Consider the following 23610-nt stretch of genomic DNA (forward strand, 5'->3'; position numbering starts at 1 on the left):
CAAATTTCTCTGTAGTTACAGGACGATTGTTCACTTGAAGAGGTCCCAATGGGCAAATCGGGAATTACCTCAATATTCTTGAATTGAAGTCAAATCCCTACATGGACTGTATGAATTCTCAGTGATAAACACCAACTATCAATCTGATACTGAAGATCAGTATGAGTATTACTTTTTCTACTCTCAATACATGAAGAAATTTATTGAATTTTAATGCCATCCATCTCATTGCTGAAGTGACTCTTCACTATAGGTAGATGTGGAAATGAAGAGAGGAATTTTCAGGAATGACACCAATTCTCTGGTAAGATCCAATGAACCCCAACGTTATCCATCTTGTGGTCTTCTTTCTTTCAAAAACTATTCCATTTCAAAAGAATCAGCACCCTAAACCTGTACACTCTTGTTTTATTTTGAATAAATGGTACTGAAATTCTAATTTTATTGATTTGTTTCCATTTATATGGGATATTTATTTCAGAAAAGTAATAGGTTAAAAAATCTTTGATGGACTTGCTGCTTTGGAAAAATTCCACAAAATATTCATATAAAAGTTTAAGCATCAATAAAACTAGGTAATAAAACGATAAAGACAAGGGCAAGCAGATTTTGAGTCGCTCTGTGATGGCACTTGTAGGCAATGACGAAGGGTCTGAATTGTTGAGTACTGAATGGACATAGAAATACTGTACAAATAAACTAAGTGCAATAAATATTAGATTCCTAAGCAGAATACATTACCTGATGTTGTTCAGTGCTGATTGAATGGGACAAATAGGAACATCAATTGTTTTATAGGCCTATCTGCTCATCTTGTCCTGAACCTCTGGCACAGAAACTGCACCTCTGTGGCCAGCAAGTTCTCAAATTAGCTTAATCATTGGAAGTTAATGTTTAAGTGTGAAATTCTGGCAGCCATTTCTCAGGAAGCCCCTCCGAGGGCTATCATAAAATCACCTACACTAAAATGACCCAGAGGACCATTTTCTTTGCTTAAGAGACCCATGTTTTAAATACATGAATTTACCCTTCAAGAAACGGAGATCGCTCAGTTCCAGCAAGCTGCCATATAACCAAACAGATGTTCCCCAAACAGCCAATCCAGCTTCCCCTTACCTGAACATTCTAGAAGATCTACACAACCCCTAAACTTAAGAGTCCCATTTTGAACTGTGTCACTAAGACACACAATTCTCCCCTCTATAAATATACTTGCCCTCAAGTCTATGTCTGAAAATCATAACAACAAACTTCTGATTCAGGTATTAGGTGAAGAAACATTTTCCTTATCTTGTATGAAACGATTTTATAAAATGAAAACTAAAAAGTCATCATACCCTTCCCTTGTATAGTTGTATAAACCATATCCATTTCCCTCCTTGATGTTTTCTCCCCTTAAAATGAAAACAGCAGCCTTTTCAATCTTCTTCCAAAAAGCAAAAGGTACCTCTTCCCACCTCAACTGAGTTCTGCCCTTTTGGGCTTCAGGGCCTTCATTTTAAGGAGAGGAACCAGGTACCCTCGACATGGTCCCCACCCCGCATCATATGATGGCACAACCGTACATTAAGAGCCTTCCTTAGAAAACAAAGGCATTTAATAGATTTTTCTGCTTTTATAATTTAAATAACTTAAAGACTGAAAAGAAGAAAAATCCGACCAGGGCAAGACAGAGTTGGAGTGCAGTCTCAAAGTGAAAGTGGCAGAGGAAAAGAGAGGAGAGATTGAAAATGTACTATGGAACCCCCAATGCCCACAACCCACCTGTTTCGGACCCTCAAACCCCCCTCCCCCCGCTAAATCCCCTAAAGCCGCCGAAGAGCTCGCTTCTTGTCAGTCTTCTTCTTGGAAGCCAGTTTCTTGTCTCTGTCACCTGCGTGTTTCTTGGCCATGGGACCCTCCCCAGAGGCACCTGCCGAAGACGAGCAAGGCTCAGCAGGGTTCTTGGTATGCAAGCCAGAGGAGGGTTGGGCATGAATCTCGGTTAGGAGCCGAGCTCGGGAAGCATACTCCTCATAGTTCTCCAGCAGGAGGCGCCCTGCCTCCTCATTCAGGGCAGATTCCGGGTTGGGATGGATCAGCAAACACTTGATGGTCTGGAGCAGGAGCAAAATAAGGAAATCAGAGTTACAAGAGGGAGGAATGTCTATGGAGATTCTCAGTCATTCAGGTCACAGTTGCCACAAATGTGTTTTTTCAAAAGGCAACTGGACTTTCTTGTTTTTCTTTGAAGACGTTTCGCTTCTCATCCAAGGAGTTCTTCAGGTCTGACTGACTGTGGTTTTCACGTAATGACCAGATATGCTTAATGGCTGCCACAAAAAAGATGTCAGTCAGAACTGAAGAAGCTTCCTGGATGAGAAGCGAAATGTTTTCACGGGAAAACAAAGTCCAGTTGCCTTTTGGAAAGCACCTTTGGGAAGAAGGAGGAATCCTCAGGCAAGAACCAGATATTCAGGGCCAGCGGAAGATAAGATACTGGCAAGTCTCCCATTCCGTCCAAGGACCAGCCTGACTTGATGAGCTTATTTCCTTCTGACTCCCACCAAAGAGGTTTTCTTCAGGAATATGGAGAAGAGACATAGGCTTTGGTCATTGGCCAAACAATACAAAACTCTAGATACTGGAGGAGCATAATGCAGTTTTATACAGGTAGTCCTCCACGTATGACCACAGTTAAGCCCAAAATTTCTCTTGCTAAGCAAGACAGTTGTTAAGTAAATTTTGCCCCATTTTACTGTGACCTTTCTTGCCACAGTTGTTAAGTGAATCACTGCAGCTGTTAGGTTTATTTATTTATTTTATTTATTTGATTTTTATACCGCCCTTTTCCAGCAGGACTCAGGGCGGTGAACAGCCAAGGTAAAACATAACATATAAAATGTAAAAACAGTTTAAAAGCTATTAAATGATTTCGGCCCACAATTTAAAACAGTCCAATTAAAATCAATTACAAATTAAAACCGAAAGCCCGGCTAGATGAAATAAGTGAGTTTTAAGGTCCCGGCGAAAAGTCCGGAAGTCTGGTATCGTGCGTATCTCTGGGGGTAGGTCGTTCCAGAGGGTAGGTGCTGCCAGAGAAGGCTCTCCCCCTGGGGGTCGCCAGCTGACATTGTCTGGCCGACGGCACCCTGAGGAGGCCCTCTCTGTGTGAGCGTACTGGCCAGCGGGAGGTTATTGGCAGCAGAAGGCGGTCTCGTAGATACACTTAACACAGTTGTTAAATGAATCTGTCTTCCCATTGACCTTGCTTGTCAGAAGTTTGCAAAAGGTGATCACATGACCCCGGGACACTGCAATAGTCATAAACATGAGTCAGTTGCCAAGCGTTGAAATTTTGATCATGTGACCATGAGGTATCTACAATGGTCGTTAAGGATGAATAACGGTCATAAGTCACTTTTTTCAGTGCCACTGTAACTTTGAATGGTCACTAAACATACTGTCGTAAGGAGAGTACTACCAGTACAGGGCAGGGGGACGTGCAAACAAGGTTTTCTCTTTCAGCAAATCATAGTAGTGACTGCAATAAAGCTACAGTTCCCAATGTACTTCCTAAATGAATACACACGGAACGCTTACGGCAACGTTTCAAGGCGTACTGGTTGGGGGCGTGGATGTACGTGCGCTTTTGTAGGCAGACAAGGCCGCCTGGGTGGCTAAGAACAATTGATCTGCAGCAGCAAAGGCTAGGAAGCTGTATGGCACCCCAAGGAGTCTGATCCGAAAATCAATACATCAAAAACCAAGGCAATTATGTTTGACAAGAAAAATGAGGCAAATTACTGCAGGTTATTTAAAGGAAAAAAAAGAAAAGAACCATGAGCAAGCAGGTGATTCTGCCTGCTTTGGTTCGGTGTTTACTGAAGATGAAGAAATGGTTGGAGAAAAATGGTTTGTGAATGCTGGTAGTAAAATAGTGGGTAGTATCTGGCCAGTTGCCAGGAAGGAAGGTTTGGTGAAAGAAGTGAAAGTGATAGTCTCGAGAGTGTTTCTGCTCATTTTTATTGTATGGAAATGCAAAATCATAAAAGTTGGATGCAATGGGAGAGAATCTGTGTGTTTGATCCAGAGATAGCGTCAAGAATGGATGAGGACTGAATACAAAAGGGAGCAGGGTGGATAAAAATCAATGATTTTTTAAAAAAAATCAAAAAAATCAGATTTTTAAAATTTTTATCGAATTAATTTTAATAAAAAACTTTTGGGGTAAAAATCTATCGCAGGATAGTTTTCTATTTAAGATACATAAATAATTTAGTTTATTCAGCATGAAATGGAGCTTAGTTATATAGCATGAGGCTGTATTTCTGCAACACTGGGACTATCGGTGAGTCAACAGTGGGTCAAAGGAGTAGCAGAGATGACAGTTGCTCTTTAAAAATCATGATTTAAATCGAGTTGATTTAAATCAAGCCTTTTTACTAGTGATTTAAATCATGATTTAAATTGTGATTTAAATCAACTCGATTTAAATCAAATCCACCCTGAAAGGGAGTGATCTATAAGAATCAAGTATACTGGACTGGTTTAGTGATACAGAGGGAATGAAGATGAAATCACAAAACAAGTACAGTGGTACTTTGGTATAAGTAGTCCTTGACTTACAACAGCTTATTTAGTGACCGTTCAAAGTTACAACGGCACTGAAAAAAGTGACTTAGGGCCATTTTTCACATTTACAACCATTATAATCCATTGGTCACGTGATCAAAATTCGGAGGCTTGGCAACCGCCTCACACTTATGATGGTTGCAATCATGTGATCACTTTTTGTGACAAGCAAAGTCAATGGAGAAACCAGATTCATGTAACAACTGTATTACTAACTTAACACCTGCAGTGATCCACTTATAACAACTGTAACAAGAAAGGTCGCAAAATGGGGCAAAACTCACTTAACAAATGTCTCACTTAGCAACAGAAACTTTGGGCTCAATCATGGTCATAAATCGAGTACCTATACTCATCATTAATTGGTTCTAGAAGGCATAATGAGTATCAAAAATGGTGAGTACCAAACAATTTTTTCCCATAAGGAATAATGTAGTAGTGAGTCACAAGGCAGCCAACAGTGACAAGTTCTAGCTTGTGCCTTGAGTACTAAAGAAACAATGAGTACTGGGACAAAATTCTCATATCAAAATATGTTCAGTACCAAATTTGACAAGTTTCAAAGCAGCTGAGTATCAAGGTACCAATGTACATGAGGGAAGTTTCAGTAGAGAGGAAAGATTAAGGAAGTCATAGCTGGAACGACTTGATAAGAGCTCTAAAAAGACAAAGATGGCAGGTTTAACGCACAAAAGGCAACGTATGAAGGAGTGTATAGATGTAGTGGGAGCAAGGATGGTTTTCAACGATAAATGGCATGGAAATGTACTGGTTTAAAATACATTTAGTTATATATTTTTTCTCCATCCCATATCTTTAAATTTCTATGGCACACTATTTGTTACTCTATTTTGCTCTCTTGGAACAAGGTTTACCTCAGTGGCATAATTGGACACACAGCCATATACAGTAAGGTAATCTGACTGCTCAACTATTTTTTAAAAAGGGTACACAATTTTACTTTTAAAATGTTTCCATTCCCCCTATAAAACAATTTCTCCCATACAAATAGCAAAAATCAAGAGTTAAAAAAGAAAAAATTTAACTTTTTAGCTCCCACTGTCTTTTTGGTTCTGCGAGCTAGGAACAACACAGGCACACGTTCACAAGTGCATTACTCTTCCAGAATCGATCTCTGTTTGTGAGGAAAGCACACTTAGCTAACATGATAGATCAGGGGTCCCCAGCCCACCGTCTGTGGACTAGCACCGGGCTGCAGCATGCCAGAAACTGGCCTGCACAAACAAGCGAAACCCCATCCATGGGTTGCAGGGAGCACACAAAACTATGCCCCCTCCGGTCCATGGAAAAACCAGCTAAATGTCTATGGAGATTCTCAGTCATCCAAGTCACACTTGTCCCAAAGGTACTTATTCAAAAGGTAACTGGACTTTGTTTTTTTCCTTAAAGATGTTTCGCTTCTCATCCAAGAAGCTTCTTCAGTTCTGACTGATTTCAAACCAGCCCTCTATCTCTCTTGCCTCTATCACAGCGGCCCCCAATCTTTTGGGCACCAGGAACCGGTCCCTGGTGCCCAAAAGATTGGGGACCACTGTGGTAGATCAATGGCTAAAGAATTAGGCCCATATGTAGGGACATCAGTGGTGGGAAAAGTCAAACCAGTCCTGATCTGCAAAATGGCAGGTGAAACACTGTGATCAAAACTCTGTCCCTTTGAAAAAAAATTTGTAATGCACACCTATACACAAAGGGCGGGGCTTCAATCACAACACTGTGCCCACGATCATGTAATTTTCACCCCAACCCTTGGAGATTCCCTGACCTGTAAGCTTCCTTTTATCCAGAAGACTCAATCAATGGAAAACTTTTCAAACCAGCTAAATGTCTACGGAGATTCTCTGCCCTCCATGTCACAGTTGTCCCAAAGATGCTCATTCAAACAACAACTGGACTTTGTTTTTTTCCTTGAAGATGTTTCACTTCTCATCCAAGAAGCTTCTTCAATCCAGCCCTCTGTCTCTCTTGCCTTATCAAGTGTGAGAAGCATCATGATTTCTACAACACTACACTGTTTCAAACCCTGAAATTTGAATCCAAACTTTTGGTGGTTATACATTCCCTTTTTGTAGACAGTGGCACCATCCCACAGCCCCAAGCCATATTTCGGTTCTAGCTCCGGGATTTTAAAATCGAAAACTCAGGACTTGGAAAGGTGTGCTGAAAGAAGCAGGATAAAAGTTGGACAAGGACAAAACATGGCTTTTAAAATTCCCTCTTGCTGCACACCGCCAGCAGAAAAAATGAGGAATTAAGCTTTGTGAGCTGCGTTGGCTGTTCTTAATGGAGTTCACCAATGACTATTGATTTTCCTTTATTTATTACATTTGTATACCATTGAATCTCCAGGGACGCCTGGCAGTTTACAAATGACTTACAAATTTATACATGATTATTCGTCTGGCTTTTAAATGTTTAATTAAATGCAAACATATCTACAAATTACCAAAGCTCAGAAGCACCATTTTGAAATGTTTAAGACATTCTTCTTCATTCCTAAAGGCAAAGCTGCACCAGACCAGCATAGAAATTAACCAGAACAAATCTTATAAATTAATCCAATAATACAAAGTCTCTTAACTAAAACGCTTCCTAAATTATTTCAAATGCTTCTTTCCACATGCAACCCTGACCTCCTTTTTCATTTCTTCCACATAGCTATGTGTAAATACTGAATAGTCATTCTCTGCTTTTTTTCATCTGGAAACTAAGTGGGCAAAACAGAATATCATTTTTGTCTCCCAAAACTCCCTAAATAAAGAGGGTGTTTTGCTTGACTTACAATTGAGCCCAAAATTTCTGTTACTAGGCAAGATAATTGTTAAGTGAATTCTGCCCCATTTTACATCCTTTCTTGCCACAGTTAAGTGAGTCACTGCAGTGTTTTAAGTTAGTAACATGGTTGTTAAGTGAATCTGGCTTCCCCATGGACTTTGCTTGTCAGAAGGTTGCAAAAGGGATCACATGATTCCGGACACTACAACCGTCATAAATATGAATCAGTTGCCAAGCATCTGAATTTTGATCACATGACCATGGGGATGCTGCAGCAGTTGTGTGTGAGAAAAACGGTCATAAGTCATTTTTTTCAATGCTGTAGTAACTTTGAGAGGTCACTAGATGAACTATTGCAACTCAAGGATTAGCTGTATAGTTTTGGAAAAAAAATTCCTCAACAGCTCATTCCAAATCTTTCCATGACCTATTTTGGAGAAAGTCATGCAAATGCACACTAAAATGCTTGCCAACTCCTTTGAATTGTCAATATTTCTACATAAATATATCCTAAAATATGCTCTGTACTCTACAAAAGCCCCAAAACTATATAAATAAAGCCAATTAAAAAAATATCTAAATCAGTACTTATTCATGAAAATGATCAAAAGCAACACATGGCTAAAGTTTTGAACATTTCTTTCAATAATAGTGTGGTCCCCTTGAGCAGCAATAACTGCAGTTAAATTTTTTCAATCACTGTCAATCGGTCCTCTGGCACATGGATTTGGAGGAATTTTAGCCTAATCCTCCTTACAGAACACTTCAGGTTAGGGATGTTTGTAGGTCTCTTCAGATGAACTCCATGCTTCAGATCCTTCTGCATTTCTATAGGATTAAGTTATTTAGGTTTTTTCATCATCAGCTGCTATTTGCTTTGTTTCCATTTTAATTGTTAGCCACCCAGAATCATGTATGAGATGGCTGGCCAAATAAATTTATTAAATAAACAAACAAATAACGTCAAGACTTTCCAAACTATTAACTTTATACATCTCTGACTATATGAATCTACATGCTTTTGGGTCACTGTCTTGCCACATGATCTACTTTGTTTTGGGTAGACAGATACACGGACAGATACTCTGACATTTTTCTGTAAAATCTGCTGGTACGCAGAGAGCCAGTTTGGGGATATTATGATAGTAAGTTGAGGGCTACATGTATACGCAGTCCTATGTGTTTCTGCACCTGCCAAAGAAGAATAAAATAACCACTTTGGGGTCCACTATCTGCCATCCTGGGATCTACGCATGTTGTGGCCCGCCAGCAGCCTGCGCAGATTGTGCTTATCCCTACGACGAGGAGGCTGGTGTGGTATTGCGCCAGCAGCCTGTGCAGCTGGCGCTCGAGTTGGACAGCGAGGAGGCTGAAGAGGATGTAGTGCCAGAGGCAGAGACTCAGCCAGGGCCTTTAGAACCTCCAGAGGCTCCTTCAAGTGAAGAGAGTGAAGCGGAGGAGCCTCTTCTCAATGCTCGAGCACACAGGGCTGCCAAAAGGCAGGAGTAACTACTCAGGAGGAGGTCTCCTCGAGAGTAAGGCTTGGGGTTCATTGGCCACTCCCTTAGCCTATTTAAATTCACACACAGATAGCAAACGTTGCTGGAAACAACGTTTGGTTTGGTCCTACCCTTGTCGGACTTCGTTTAATCTCTGTAATTCATAGCAGACTGATAAGGACATTTGTGGTTAAAGCCTGCATTTTGAAAGGGGTCTGTTTGTATTAAATGGAGTTTTTGGAGAAGTGTGTGCTACACTTCTTGGGACCCGTAGCTGGGGCAGAACAACCCAGTTAAAAACACTACCTACCAGCAGGACATGTCGGATGCCCAGTTCTGCTTTCCAGTCTTTCTTGAGGACGTTGACACAGATCTCCCCATTGGCACCCACATTGGGGTGGAAGATTTTGGTCAGGAAGTAGCCTTTTGGTGGACTGGCAGGGAAGTCTTTGCCAAGAATCAACTTCATGCGGAAGAGGCCACCAGAGTAAGGAGTACCTTCTACAAAGGGAAGAAAAGAAAAGAGGGGGTCTTATCATCACAGATAGTCCTTGACTTACAAGCAGTTCCAATGAACTTACGACCCGGATTTGAAGGCTGCTCCCCCTGGTCACATGATTACCTTTTCGGCACCTGGCAATCAGACCATTTCCTGGGATCCCATGATCCCTTTTACAGCAATTCTGCCAAAAACCAGCACTTATTTCCGATTTTCAGCAAAAGCAATGGTGAACCAATGGTTCACTTAATGACTGTGGCATTCATGTAACAACCACAGATTGGCTTAATGGCTGCCACAAAAAAGTAAGTAAAATCATGTTTGCTATGTGACTAGCTCTCTTTACAACTAACATGAGTTACAAACACAATGGCCAGGCTCCATTACAGTCATAAAGTGAAGGAATATGATCTGTATGAGGAATATCTTCTTGAGTAAGGCTCACATTTCCAACACCCAACTTTTTCCTTCCTATTGACCAATAATTCAAGATGGGCTGCCTTCTCCAGTAGGATTCTTTGACTGGAGCAGCATAATCACTAGAGTTCAATTTTGAGATGCAACCCTTGAAAGAAATCCCCAAAGATGAACCCTCTTCAAGTAACCCTCTCTTACCAGGTCCTTCAATGGTGACCTGCACATCTGTAATGTCCTCCTCGTTGGGGAACACCTTGATGCCCTCGGGTGGATCTGATGTTAGAGTGGAGACTTCCTTGTAGACCAGCCGGATCACATGTGGAGGAAGGTTTTCAACATTGGAATTCTGAAGAAGAGAGAGACAGGAGAATAAAAGAAAGAATATTGGCTCTCGTCTAAAAGATTATTTTACTGGATGCAGCAAGGGTCAAAATGTTCCAAAATGCACCGACCAAAACATACCTAAAAAACTTTCCATGACACCGTAACATCTTTTCTCTGGACTTAATAGGTTTTGGCCAGCAATGTCTTCTTCAAAGAATACTTACGTAAGCAAACCTTGTACAGATTTTTTTTAAAAATCTACATTTTAATCATTCAAATGTATAAGGCTGTTTGATATAAATGATCAAAGCATACTTTTAAAACATCTTTTCAAGTAAATGTTTCATTTTATCTTTATTCATATATACCTTCTAAAGATAATTCTTTAGGATTTGGATTTGTCCATTATTGCTTCTGAAGGAGTTAAGGCTGACTCAGGAATAAAAAGGAAAAAACATGAAGTGAGACCAACAGATTCAAGAGCCTCCACCTCTAGATGGGAGAAAGCAGAACCTGTTTCAATAGAAATAACATCTCTAATGCTACTCACTTATAAGAATGGATACCTGGGGCTACTTGCTCCAGGGTTCCATGTCTATCTAAGATAGGAATAGGCAGCCTGCAACCTTACAGACTAAATATAAGAAATTGACTGTTCAAATGTCTATCAAGAATAAACTCTCAACTCCAGATGTCTACTGCGAATGCAAGAAAATGGAAGCAGAGAGAAAGAGGTGCAGAAAAATGAGGGGGAGGAGAAGGAGAGGGAGACAGAGAGAGGGACAGAGGGAGAGTACAGAGGCTCCATTTCGGCATCATCCCCTCCCAGTCAGAAGACCCCTTTCTCATCTTATCCGAGAGTTGCATCTCTTTAAGTATGTTAGGAAAAATGACGCTTCCCCCATGTTTGTCATTTTGGAATAAGAATCAGAATGCTTCACTCTTGAAATCCCGATGCAGGCCACCCAGGCAGCATCATCCATGGCCATTTCTCAAGTTTATTTGGGTTTTCCATCAGTAGTTCCAAATAACTCATGAAATATGGGACATCCATTTCCAATATGCACTGCTCCCTATCAACACCCAGCATCAATATGCCTGATAGAGGTGGTTCTATCAGGTGGTTCACTTAGTGGTAGTTCTATCAGGTGGTTCACTTAGTAACCGTTTGAAATTATGATGGGCCTCTCCAGGGCTAGTTATGACCCAGATTCAATGTTCTTATGGCTGCCCCTTCCGCAGTCATATGATCACATTTTGGGAGCTCGGGAACCAGCGATTTGCAGGGACCCAAAACATGATAATTTTTTATGACTTTTTTTTTTTTTGCTAGGAATCAGTATTTACTTTGCGGACAATAGATTTGCTTAACAATAGCAGCATTCACTTTACACTACACTTGTTTAACGACTATCTCAAAAATGACTGTAAAAGCACTCATGGGGCAACCCACTTAACAACCAGCAGGACTTACAACCATAATTCCAGGCTCAATTATGGTTTTAAGTCTAGGTCCACCTATATCTGGAAGGCAAAATTTATTTATGAACATCTTATTTTTAAACTATTACCATCTCCGAACCCCAGGGAGCCCATTTTACCTATTAAATTGTACCACTCATCTTGTAAGACATGTGCAACCTTAAACAAACTTTTAATTATAAAGCTCACCTGCTCATTCCAGCAAGCAAGAATTAGTAGCCTCTTGTAATTGGAATCCCTTATTTCAGTATAATTAACAAGAGAGCTATGGATGAACTGGAGAGCAAGGATAGTTTAGATGCTTTCTTTTCATTAATGAAAAGAAAATGGAAAGTTTAAAAGAACACTGATGCAAAAGAACGCAATACCCCATTCTAAATAGCAAATAAGCATCTAATTACATGAAGAGAACGGGAAGCAATTTATATGCTTGTAGAGATGGACCAGAATCAGTTGTTGTTGTTAGTTGTGAAGTCGTGTCCGACCCATTGCGACCCCATGAACAACGTTCCTCCAGGCCTTCCTGTCCTCTACCATCCTCTGGAGTCCATTTAAGCGCACGTCGACTGCTTCAGTGACTCTATCCAGCCACCTCATTCTCTGCTGTCCCCTTCTTCTTTTGCCCATTAGGCTCTTCTCCAGTGAGTCCTTCCTTCTCATTAGGTGGCCAAAGTATTTGAGTTTCCTCTTCAGGATCTGGCCTTCTAAAGAACAGTCAGGGTTGATCTCCTCTAGGACTGACTGGTTTGATCGCCTTCTAGTCCAGGGGACTCACAGGAGTCTCCTCCAGCACCATAGTTCAAAGGCCTCAATTCTTTGGCACTCAGCCTTCCTTATGGTCCAACTTTTACATCCATACATTGCAACTGGGAAAACCATAGCCTTGACTATACACACTTTTGTTGGCAGGATGATGTCTCTGTTTTTTAGTATGCTGTCTAGATTTGCCATAGCTTTCCTCCCCAGGAGCAAGCGTCTTTTAATTTCTTGGCTGCAGTCTCCATCTGCGGTGATTTTGGAGCCCAGGAAAATAAAATCAGTCACTACCTCCATTTCTTCCCCATTTATTTGCCAGGAATTGAGAGGGCCGGATGCCATGATTTTAGTTTTTTTAATGTTGAGTTTCAAGCCAACTTTTGCACTCTTTCTTCACCCGCATCAAGAGGCTCTTTAGTTCCTCTTCACTTTCTGCCATTAGAATGGTATCATCTGCATATCTGAGGTTGTTGATATTTCTCCCGGCAATCTTAATCAGTATTTCCCAACAATTTTACATCCCTGGTTTGTAATCCATGAAATCCCAAAAAAAGTCCACCCAAACTTCAAAACAAGATGTAAATAGAACTTCTAATGATGGATAGACATAGGTTATAGATTCTTGAGCCCCTGGGGCCTTGCTAGTAAAGAGACCCGTCTATCATGGTCCACACTTCAACTCACAGGTTAAGTTTATGCACTAAGAAACATTAACTCACTTAGCTATAACTGTTTTAAAAGGACTGAATAAAAAAGAGAATATATATGGTACTAAAGCATTTGTTGTAAGCCACCCAAACTAATTTAAAATGGCCATAAATCTACTAAATACAAATAGCCTTGACTTATGACCAAAACTAAGCCCAAAATTTCTATTGCTAAGTGAGATAGTTGTTAAATGAATTTGGTTCATGTTACTACCTTTTTTGCTACAGCTATTAAATGAATCACTGTTAAGTAACATAGTTGTTAAGTGAATCTGGCTTCTCCATTGACTTTGCTTGTCAGTAGGTCACAAAAGGGAATCACATAATCCAGGGACACTGCATCCGTCATAAATGTGAGCCAGTTGCCAAGCATCTGAACTTTGATCACATGACCATGGGGTTGCTACAATAATCATAAGTGTGAAAAATTGTCATAAATCGCTTTTTTCACTGCCATTGTAACTTCAAACAGTCACTAAACAAACTGCTGTAAGTCGAGAACTACTTGTAAATAATAAAGCAGTACGGACATTAATAGTAATAATCATTGTAACATTATTCTCCTAAAAAATAGGTTAGTGAAGGCAAGCCAGTTCATGGTCAGTGTTCAATTGTCATTTGTGCATTGTTATCAATAAAACTTCAACATCATTAATCACATTGTGTGTCCAAAGAAGACAGGTCATGTTAATTAGGGCACAATGTCCTGGCACATGTTGGGCAAAGATGTGGACACTATAGTTGTTTGCACTGGTGGCTCTAGACCTGTGCAGCTCATGTTATGTTGTGCTTCCACAGCGCACTTCACTTCATAAGCTTAACAGCCATTATGGATGAGGCCATGCCAGCTAGAATGATTTTCGTGTTCCTGGGTAGTTGGGGCTATGTCAGGCAACTTCAGGGAGGCCTTTATTATATCTTTGTAACTTTCCTTCTGCTCTGCAGGTGAGCAAGAGAATTCCTCAAAAAGGAGTTGCTTGGGTAAGCCTCTTGTGGCCCGTCAGCGGCCTGTGCAGTTAGTAGCTGATTCCAACAGCGAGGAGGCTGGTGTGGTGCTGCGCCAGCAGCCTGTGCAGCTGGCGTTCAAGTCAGACAATGAGAAGGCTGGAGAAGATGTGGTGTCAGAGGCGGGGATTCAGCCAAGGCCTTCAGAACCTCCAGAAGCTCCCATAAGTGAAGAGGAAGAAGAGGAGGAGCCTCTTCTCGATGCACAAGCGCGCAGAGCTGTTAAAAGGCAGGAGTGGCTCCTCAGGAGGAGGTCTCCTCAAGAGTAAGGCTTGGAGCTAATTGGCCACTCCCCTAGCCTATTTAAGGAAGGACGACGACTGATGCAATTTGCAGGAAACAACTTCATTCATATTCCTTCACGTCTTGATTCCAGAAACGTTTGATTCGGCTCTTGTTTCTCTCGTCAGTTTTCCTGCAAATTGCTTCTGGACAATTCTGCCAACCACAGTAAGATTATGGTTATCTGAAATACTGTACCTCAGAATTGAGTTATTATTCTTTGGATTCTTGTCGGCTGTTAATGAAGTTAAATTAATAGCCCTTGTTCAGAAAAGACTGATTTAAACTGTATTTGTGTTCGAACAACTACTAAGAAAGCTCATTAGTAGTCTTTAATTAATAAACTAAAGTTTGTATGGACTTTGTGTGTGCTGCATTCTTTGGGGTCCGTAGCTGGGGCAGAACAATGCCCCAGTAGTGGATTCCACTTACCTTCGTTACTGGTTCGGAACCGGGAGCGCTCACGCGTGGCGCTTCTGCACATAATCTTCTGCGCATGCGCAGGGTGTCTGTGATGACGTCCGGGCGGAGCCTCCCGCCACCGCTACTGGTTCTCCTGAACCGGGGCTAACTGGTAGAAACTCACCACTGGTGTGCCCTAATGATGTAAACTGCCCATTGGCTCATCAGCAGTATGTAAACTGATGGTCTAGAGCTGTGATGGCGAACCTATGGCACATGTGCCAGAGGTGGCATACAGCGCCCTCTCTGTGGGAACGTGAGCCGTTGTCCCAGTTCAGCTCTGCTGCACATGTGCCTACCACCAGCCAGCCAGTCTTCGGGTCTCTGCTGCGTGTGTGCGCAGGGACCACATCCTCATGCGTGGGGGACAGGGCACATGCAGGGGCTATGTGTACATGTGCAGGGGATGGGGCACGTACAAGGGAACTGCGTGAGCATGCAAGGGGGCATGTGTGCAGGGAGCATATGTGCATGTGTGGGGGCCACATGCACATTGCATTTTGGGGATTCGGGCATGCATGTGTGCATGCGAACATGCATGCACGCGCTTTGGATACTCAGTCTGGAAAAAGTTAGCCATCACTGCTCTAGAGCAGGAGTGTCAAACTTGATTTCATAGAGGGCTGTATCAGGGTTGTGTCTGACCTTGGGGGCCCAGAGTGGGCGTGGCCAGCTCAGCATCACTTGTGTCGGGGGCGCCTGTGGTGGTTGAGTGCTCTGCCAGCAAAAATGGGCTCCCAAGCTCCGTTTTTGGCTGCGATGGCCTCTGCCAGCAAAAACTGATCTCGGGAGGGCCGCATGCAGCCCTCCCAAAATCTGTTTTCGCTGGCAGAGGCACTGCAGGCCGGGCCTTCGCTGTTTCCAGGGTGTCCCCACAGGCCATATCTAAGCACCCCACTAGCCACATCCTAGCCTTGAGTTTGACATCTCTGCTCTAGAGCAGGGTGTCCAACCATGGCAACTTTAAGACTTATGGACTTGAACTCCCAGAGTTCACAGAGTAATACTGGGAGCAAGAGTCCACAAGTCTTAAAAAATTGCCAAGGCTGAACATCCCTGCTCTAGAGCAGCTTCCCCAAACTTTTGGGCATCAAGGACCAGTTCCGTGGAGAGAGATTTTTCCGCAGACCAGAGGAGGCGTGGTTTCGTGTGCTGCCTGCATCCCACATAGGGCTTCACTTGTTTGTGTGGCCTGGTTTCTGACATGGTTGCAGACCAGTGCTGGTCCACAGACTGGGCGGTGGGGACCTCTGCTCTAGAGAAAACTTAGGTGTCTGGTATTTTAATTATCTGATGCCTAACATTCTGTGAAGCCAGGACATATAGAAATGGTTGAGTTGTCTTGCATGCATTCAATAACCAGTCTGTGTTTTCACAGAAGGGTAATGAAAGGGTACAGAGGGTCTGTAGACCCTCAATTTTGTTCCTGGACTAATTCCTCAATGCTCCCACACAACAGAGCGCAGTCTATTGAAAGCAGAACTTGCCTTTGCTATTTTACAGTTAATTTCTGTATCAATTGGTCACTAGTGAGGAGAGGTTGCTACCAAGATAATGAAACTGAGCTACTGCCTATAATTTCTGTCTTTTGTGATTTTGGGTTCTGTGTATGAGGAGCAGGCAGGTGCATCCCTTATATCTTGGAGGATTCTCTGCCATCCAACCCTCTGGTCATCCTGCCATTGTGAAACTGCTTAACAGTCTTTTGAGTTATAACTGTAATGGAACCTGCCCATCACGGTCATAACTCATAACAGATGATTTTACAACTTGTGGCAGTCATTAAAGGAAACCCATAGTTTGCTATGAGCTGATTTTGCCAAACACTGGAAGTAAATGCCAGGTTTTGGCAAAACTGTCACAAAATTAAGTCATGTGACTGTAGGATGTTGCAAACATCTATAAATGTAGCTTGGTTGCCAGAATGCTTGAAATCTGGTCATTTGGGGTGGGGGAGAGGGTAAGGGAAGAGAATTGTCAGAACTTTGAATCCACTAACCCCCAGATTGGTAACTTAGAATTTCAAATGGTCGCTAAGCAACTGGTCATAAATTGAGGACCAGCTATTTCTGATTAAATACGGTGGGGCTGCTGAACTTTGCCATATCTCCTTTGCCATATCTCCATAGTAGCTGATGGTATCAAAGGCTTTCATGAGGTCAACAAAAATTGTATAGAATGCATGATTCGGCTCCTGATGTTGGTGCGTGGCACACAACCTTGGCAGAGCACCAAGATTCCTCAGTGGTTATCACATTCTCATCCATTGCCTTTTCTCCTGTAGAAGTGTAGAATGGGATGCAACTTCCTGAGGAGTGGATAGCAATAGCAATTAGACTTATATACCGCTTCACAGTGCTTTACAGCCCTCTCTAAGCGGTGTGCAGAGTCAGCACATTGCCCCCCACAATCTGGGTCCTCATTTTACCCACCTCAGAAGGATGGAAAGCTGAGTCAACCTTGAGCCTGGAGAGATTTGAACTGACAAATTGCAGACAACCGGCAGTCAGCAGAATTAACCTGCCTGGATCCTTGCCTCCAAATACTGGAATACCTCAGTGATTTTCTCTATAGAGAACCACTGATTTTGTATACCTCTCCAGGGGTGGCGTTTCTCAATGGAAAGCTGGTTGGCACTTCCGTAACTCCAGCTACTACTGTGGGTCATCCATGGAGCTTGCTGATGTCAACCTGGGGAATCCTGTCTATCACCTCACTATTTGTAGACACTCAGTTGAGGATGGTTCTAAAGTGTCCAGCTCATCTCTGCAGGATTGGAGCCTTCTCTACACAGGTAGATCTCAACTTACAACAGTTCGTTTAGTGACCGTTCAAACTTACAACGGCACTGAAAAAGTGACTTATGATTGTTTTCACATTTACAACTGTTGCAGCACCCCCATGGTCATGTGGTCAAAATCTGCACGCTTGAAAACTGACTCATATTTATGATGGTTGAGTGTCCCAGGGTTATGCGATCAGGTTTTTGTGACTTTCTGACAAACAAAGTCAATGGGGAGGCCAGATTCACATAACAGCAGTGTTACTACTTTAACAGCTGCAGTGATTCACTTAACAACTGTGGCAAGAAAGGTCATAAAATGGGGCAAAATTCCCTTAACAAATGTTTCACTTAGCAACAGAAATGTTGGGCTCAGTTGTGGTTGTAAGTTGAGGACTACCTGTAATGAGTTTTATATTATACTGAGGAGGGGCAAACTCCAGAGACTGACACCTGTAGATAGTGTTAAGGCCTTCACAGAACCATTTTCAAGTGGTTTTCCTCAGCATATCCCTATACTTTGTCTGCCTTGGTGCTCCACCAGGCATCTTGTACTTTAGGCCGTGTATTCTGCACTATTCTACAAATGCTGTTAAAGGTGTTTTTCTTGGCAGCTGATAAGTCATTCTAACAGACAAGTCGAAGGTGATGCTTTTTAGGAAGTAACGCCTGTACCTCTTCATCATTCTCATTGAACCTCAACACCGCCAGCAAGATGTTGGTCAGCAAGCTTAGTTTTAAGTCTTCAGCCAGTGCTGAAGCTGTCCTGGGGCTCTTCATCCTGGCCCCATTAATCCTTTTCCATGGTCTTGCTTCCTAGTGGTCACCACTTGGGTTGGATGTGGAGCTTCATTTTGGAGACAATGAGCCTGTGATCTGTCCAACGTTTGGTACCACACGTGGTCTTGCTGACTCTGCCTGTCCTTTCTCTTGACAATGACATAATCAGTAAGATGCCAATGCTTAGAATGGAGGTGCATCCAGGAAGTCTTGTTATAGGTGCTTAGCAGAAAGCTGTTTGTGGGGATGAGGTCATGTGTGTACAGATCTGCAGTAAGATAGCCCATTACTGCTACACTTGCCTGTTCTATGTCTTCAAGTGGCTGCTTGCCAGGTTGCAAAATTGCACCCTATTCTTGCATTAAAATGCTGGATTAGATAGAATCAGGGCAAAGCAGTTTCAAATTCTTTCTTGTGCCAACCACTTATTCTGAACTTAATCTATCCCACAGGTTCTTATTAATCAATGATCATAAACAATTTAATTTATTATTCGCCTCTTGGGATGTCCATGAGACTAAAGGATTGTGTGCGCGCACGCATGAGAGGATGGGAGGGGATGGCACATACAGTAATTTACAATTAGAAACACACTATTTTGCATAATAGTTAATATTTGAAACAGGCAGACTATCACTTTGAAAGTATTTTTAAGCTCATTTTGAATGCCACATGACTGTTTCAAATGCCAAATATTTTGCACACCTTTGACAGAAGAGATTCTCCCTTTAAATAAATACAGAGTATTCATAATCAACCATCTTTTTCAGGCACTAGAATTCATCCAGTGATTTTGCATCCAGTGATCGTTATTTTAAAAAATGTCCAACATCTAACTTCCAAAACTTCTAAAACTTTTTAAAAACAAATTTTAAAATAAAAACTTGAAAGGCTGTATTGCAAGGTTCCACAAGCATCATCTGAAAGTATAAAACTTAAGGCATCCATATGTCATACAGCCAATCACACAAAAATTGGATTGCAGTGACGAGGGGATAGAAAATCAGCTTGCACCCACCTATTCCTCACACTGAACAAGGGTCAGAATTTTGTAACATCTAGAGAAGCTTCACCACTTACAGGTAGTCCTCGACTTACACCAGTTCATTTAGTAACCGTTCAAAGTTACAACTGCACTCAAGTGAATTGTGACCGTTTTTCATGGTTACAACCTTTCCAGTATCCCCACGATCATGTGATGAAAATTCAGATGCTTGGCAACTGTTTCATACTTATGACCGTTGCTGTGTCCCAAGATCATGTTCATCATCTTCTGCAACCTTCTGACAAGCAAAATCAAAGGGGAAGCCAGATTCACTTAACAACTGGATTACTAACTTATCAACTGCAGTGATTCATTTAACAAGTGAGGCAAGAAAGGTCATAAAATGGGACAAAATTCAGTCAACGAATGTCTCAACAGAAATTTTGGGCTCAATTGTGGTCGTACGTTGAGGGCTATCTTTACTAAATTATGTCAACTATACATAATCACAAGAAGATCAGGAAGAAATCAAGGGATTTTCCTGGCTACAAACACTGAATGGACAGCATACACTATACAAGAGTTACTAAGGGAAACTTCCTGTACTTTGTGACATCAGACTATAGAAACCTTCAGTTCTCTCACTTGCAGTATAGGTATGTCCAACTATATTCCACTATCATTCTAGAATCTCAAATAAATATTTCAGAAATTGGCATTTTAACCTTTCTGACAAATCCCGACAAACTACATGTTTTTGACAGTTGAAATAGTACTGTATTCCTCTTTTAAAATAATGTTTGATGGCTAGCCTCTTTGAGAAGTGTTCTAAAAACTAAGGTTTTTTAAAAAAATGAAAATAAAATACGGAAAGCAGCAGGGTCTTCTGTACCATGACTTTTCTGCTTTCCCTGAAAGTTTGCTTCTTCCATTTCAAGACCAGCCATGGTTCATCTCTGTCATGGGCCTCCCTTTCTATATTTTTAATTCCACATTAATTCAGTATCATAGCCACAAAAGCTATTACGTCTGATGAGGGAATGGTGAGAAACATTGCTACAATGTAATAATCGTGGGTTGTACATTAAAATACCCCTTTGCCAAAGTGTAAATACAGCTGCACACATTCTTGGGGCCTTGAACTACCCTAAATGAAAAACAGTACCTTAAATACACAGTTTGACATTTGAAAAGGATATTCTATGGAGCTACTGTTGATGCCTGAGTAACAGTATTCTTTATTACTTATTTTCCTTAGGAACCTTTTGTGCCCACAAAATCTGATTCTCTTCAGAGACCGACTATTAAAAAGATGTTACAGTACAACAATCTATAATCAATGATGGTAGAAATGACTACACCTATCTTATGTCAGTAACGTATGAAGTGACTATATAAACAGAAGCAGAATAACTCTGGATGTTATGAGAATGCTATCTCTTCAGAGAAAAAGCAAAACAAAAATACTGTACACTCAAATCCAGCAAGGACAATAATATAAAACACAGGTGTCAAACTTGAGGTGTCACGTTGCTGTCACGTGACTTTTGTGGTGTTTTTCCCCTTTGTGGAGCTGGGGTTGGCGTGGCCTGCGTGTGACGCATCTGGTCCATGGGTCGCCAGTTTGATACCCCTGATATAAAGTATCCAGGCAAGACTATTGTGGTTTCTTATCCTAACATTCCCAGTATGCCTATATAGGCCAAGAAAACTTTTTAAGTTAAGAGTTCGTCCTTGTTTTAGTGACAGTTCACAACTGGAACAGTGATGAAAAAGTAACTTAATGACCAATCCTTGCATTTACTTCTCAAATCTGTAAAGCAAAGAAAAGCTGAAATAAAATCATGGTGCTGGTTTCACTCAGGTCCTTTGCTTAACAACCAAGCTGCTAGGCCATATTATGGACACTAAGTAGGACTACCTGTACAAGAAAAGTGCTTCGTCCGCTCCTTTTTTGTACACACTTTAAAAAAGCACTCAATGAAATCCAAATGCCATGGGGATGAAGTTAGCAGAGAATTTTAGTTCTGTCTTGCACCCACAGGCACCTTCAATCTTCAGTGAAGTCCCCCTCCACTGCCATATATTATTTGCCAAGTCTGACCCCTGAGAAAAGGCCAAATTTAAATACCCTTGAAAGCATGCAAAAGCCCAGACTGTGCAGATTCCAATACCGAGATAAAATATTTGAAAGGGTATGTGGAATAGTGCACACAAACACAACTGTGCATTGAAGAGAGCTAAAGGCCTAAATGGTCTTAAAACAGCATTGTTAATGAAACCATTAAGATTCACAACTGGATTACTGCAACCCACATTTACAGTGCTAATGAGTGAAAAGGTTGAAAAATATGGAATAAGCGTATTTGTATCTCAGGGTTGACATAAGGGGTCCTTGGTGCTCTCTGAGCTTGCTATTTTCTTGTAGAAATTTCCTTACCCAAACTAGGTAACACCATCAGTGCTACTGCTAGCATCACTATCACTAGCAAGCTCAGAAAGCACCAAGGATCCCTCAAATATGGAATATTCCTTTGAGAAAAGGGGCAACTTCTCATATCTGGCAGGAAGAAAACATGCAGTTACCTCGATGCCTGCCAAAAAGAAAGAAAAATGCACACCGTTTTAACTTATCCAGATGATATTCTGTATCAATAAAGAAGAGCTTGGAGGGGACAATAAAATTAGAACAAAGAAATAAAGAAGTAAAGAAATTTCAAGCATTGGTTTGAAATGTGACACACTTCATGGACAGCCCATAGTGTCTAAACCAAACTTTAATCTTCTTCAAACTATTTAAGCTGCAGAGATCTAAAATTTTAACTGAAAATTCAGAAAGACTAAAGGCCATGCCACATCTCAAAACCAGTATCTGGGTCCATTTTCCTGCAATACTATTATGTCCCACCCCACAATCATTTACTCAATTTAACAATACAGTAGATCTGAGAAGTGCTCTGTATCTAATACTGAAAGATACCATCCTGTCCCAAAATAAAACTTTGATAACTGTTCACACATTTTGAAAGTAGAAATCTAATGGTCATCAGAAGCCCAAAGATCACAAAATCTTGCACAAAGCAGCTCAGGATTTTGGTCCCTAGTTAGAAGCAGTACACTCAGGCACAAAAAGACACTCACTCCATGCTACTGGATTTTTGCACTTACACGTGTGTGCCTGCACAGCACAACCATGTAAGCGCTCCCGATTCTGCTTGTGGAAAAGAGTTCAAGTTCACCATCCCTTAAGGTTTACCCACATCCCGAAAGTTACCCATGTAAACCTACCCAAGTTCTGGGGAGTCCCAGAGACCAAGCTTTCAAACTTCGAACAAGTGGGCAAGGAAAGGACACGCAGCACTAAAAGCCACTCACCATTGTGTTGGGTCTGCACAGAGGTTGCAAAAGTAGCACGATTTACCCTGATCTCTGGAGGGCTCACATACGCGCCTTAATCGATCCTTAGATCCCTTCTGATCAAGGAACCTATCCTTAATTGACTTGGGGGTTCAGACAGCCCCCACTGAGTGGATGCTGGATCTTCTTGTTTAGGAAGTTTGCAAATGTATATTTTTAGAATACTTTCCCCGTCACCCACCCCCCTTCTTCCTCCTCCTGCTTCCCCTCTGTGACACCCCCCCCAACTCAACTCTGCCACCCTCACTTTAATGAGGGTGGCCTCTGACCAACAAACGATTTTATAACCCTCGGTCAATATCAGACACACCCCTTTAGAACCCCGGCTACCCAATCAGGCCCATTAGAACGGAGGGAGTCCGGTCCACCCCCCTCCCTTCTGGGGTCCTCTCCTCGCTGAGAACCGTTGACAACCAATGTCCGCGACAGTCGGCAGCCAATGGGGATAGGCGTAGTGGGGAGGCGGGGCCATGGAACTTGATTGGAGGAATTTGAATATGAACGCTTGGGCAAAGTGGCGTTTAAAGGGAAGGTGGTTTATCTACTAACGGTTATGAGAAGGAACTAGACGAGGGGCGGATTTCAAATTGTTCGATTGATGGGAAGCTTTGCCAATAGCATGCAAGCGTGGCCGAAAGGCGCTCGCGTAAAAAATCGCAATTTAGGTGGCCGTGCAGCCAATGGACGACGACGAACTGGCCAACGAGGAAAGCCTTTTTAATCCTCTTATTCAAACAAAGCGGGCAGGGTCCTAATTGGTCAAAGGAAAAAAAATAACCCCGCCCACCAGGCAGAAGACGCATCTA

General features: G+C 41.9%; 1 protein-coding gene across 1 annotated transcript; it reads right to left on the reverse strand.

Annotated features, from left to right (window-relative positions):
• Nucleotides 1-439: 439 nt before the first annotated feature.
• Nucleotides 440-23235, reverse strand: UBE2S (ubiquitin conjugating enzyme E2 S). Its single transcript, XM_034419505.3, has 4 exons — nucleotides 22763-23235; nucleotides 10021-10168; nucleotides 9217-9407; nucleotides 440-2096 (listed from the first exon to the last, which is right to left on the reverse strand). The coding sequence occupies exons 1-4, from the start codon at nucleotides 22763-22765 to the stop codon at nucleotides 1806-1808; spliced, it is 633 nt and encodes a 210-aa protein (XP_034275396.1). The 5' UTR covers nucleotides 22766-23235; the 3' UTR covers nucleotides 440-1805.
• Nucleotides 23236-23610: the final 375 nt, after the last annotated feature.

The sequence above is a fragment of the Pantherophis guttatus genome, chromosome 4, assembly GCF_059756535.1.
Source record: "Pantherophis guttatus breed Tessera chromosome 4, ASM5975653v1, whole genome shotgun sequence".
In the NCBI taxonomy this organism is placed as follows: domain Eukaryota; kingdom Metazoa; phylum Chordata; class Lepidosauria; order Squamata; family Colubridae; genus Pantherophis; species Pantherophis guttatus.

Bases quoted from the DNA above. Each gene is read 5' to 3' on its own strand.
- UBE2S (XM_034419505.3), bottom strand. The intron at 9,408-10,020 runs GTAAGAGAGGGT...TTCCCTTTGTAG, and splicing joins GGTCACCATTGAAGGACCTG to AAGGTACTCCTTACTCTGGT. The intron at 2,097-9,216 runs GTAGGTAGTGTT...CTCCTGCTCCAG, and splicing joins GCATCCGACATGTCCTGCTG to ACCATCAAGTGTTTGCTGAT.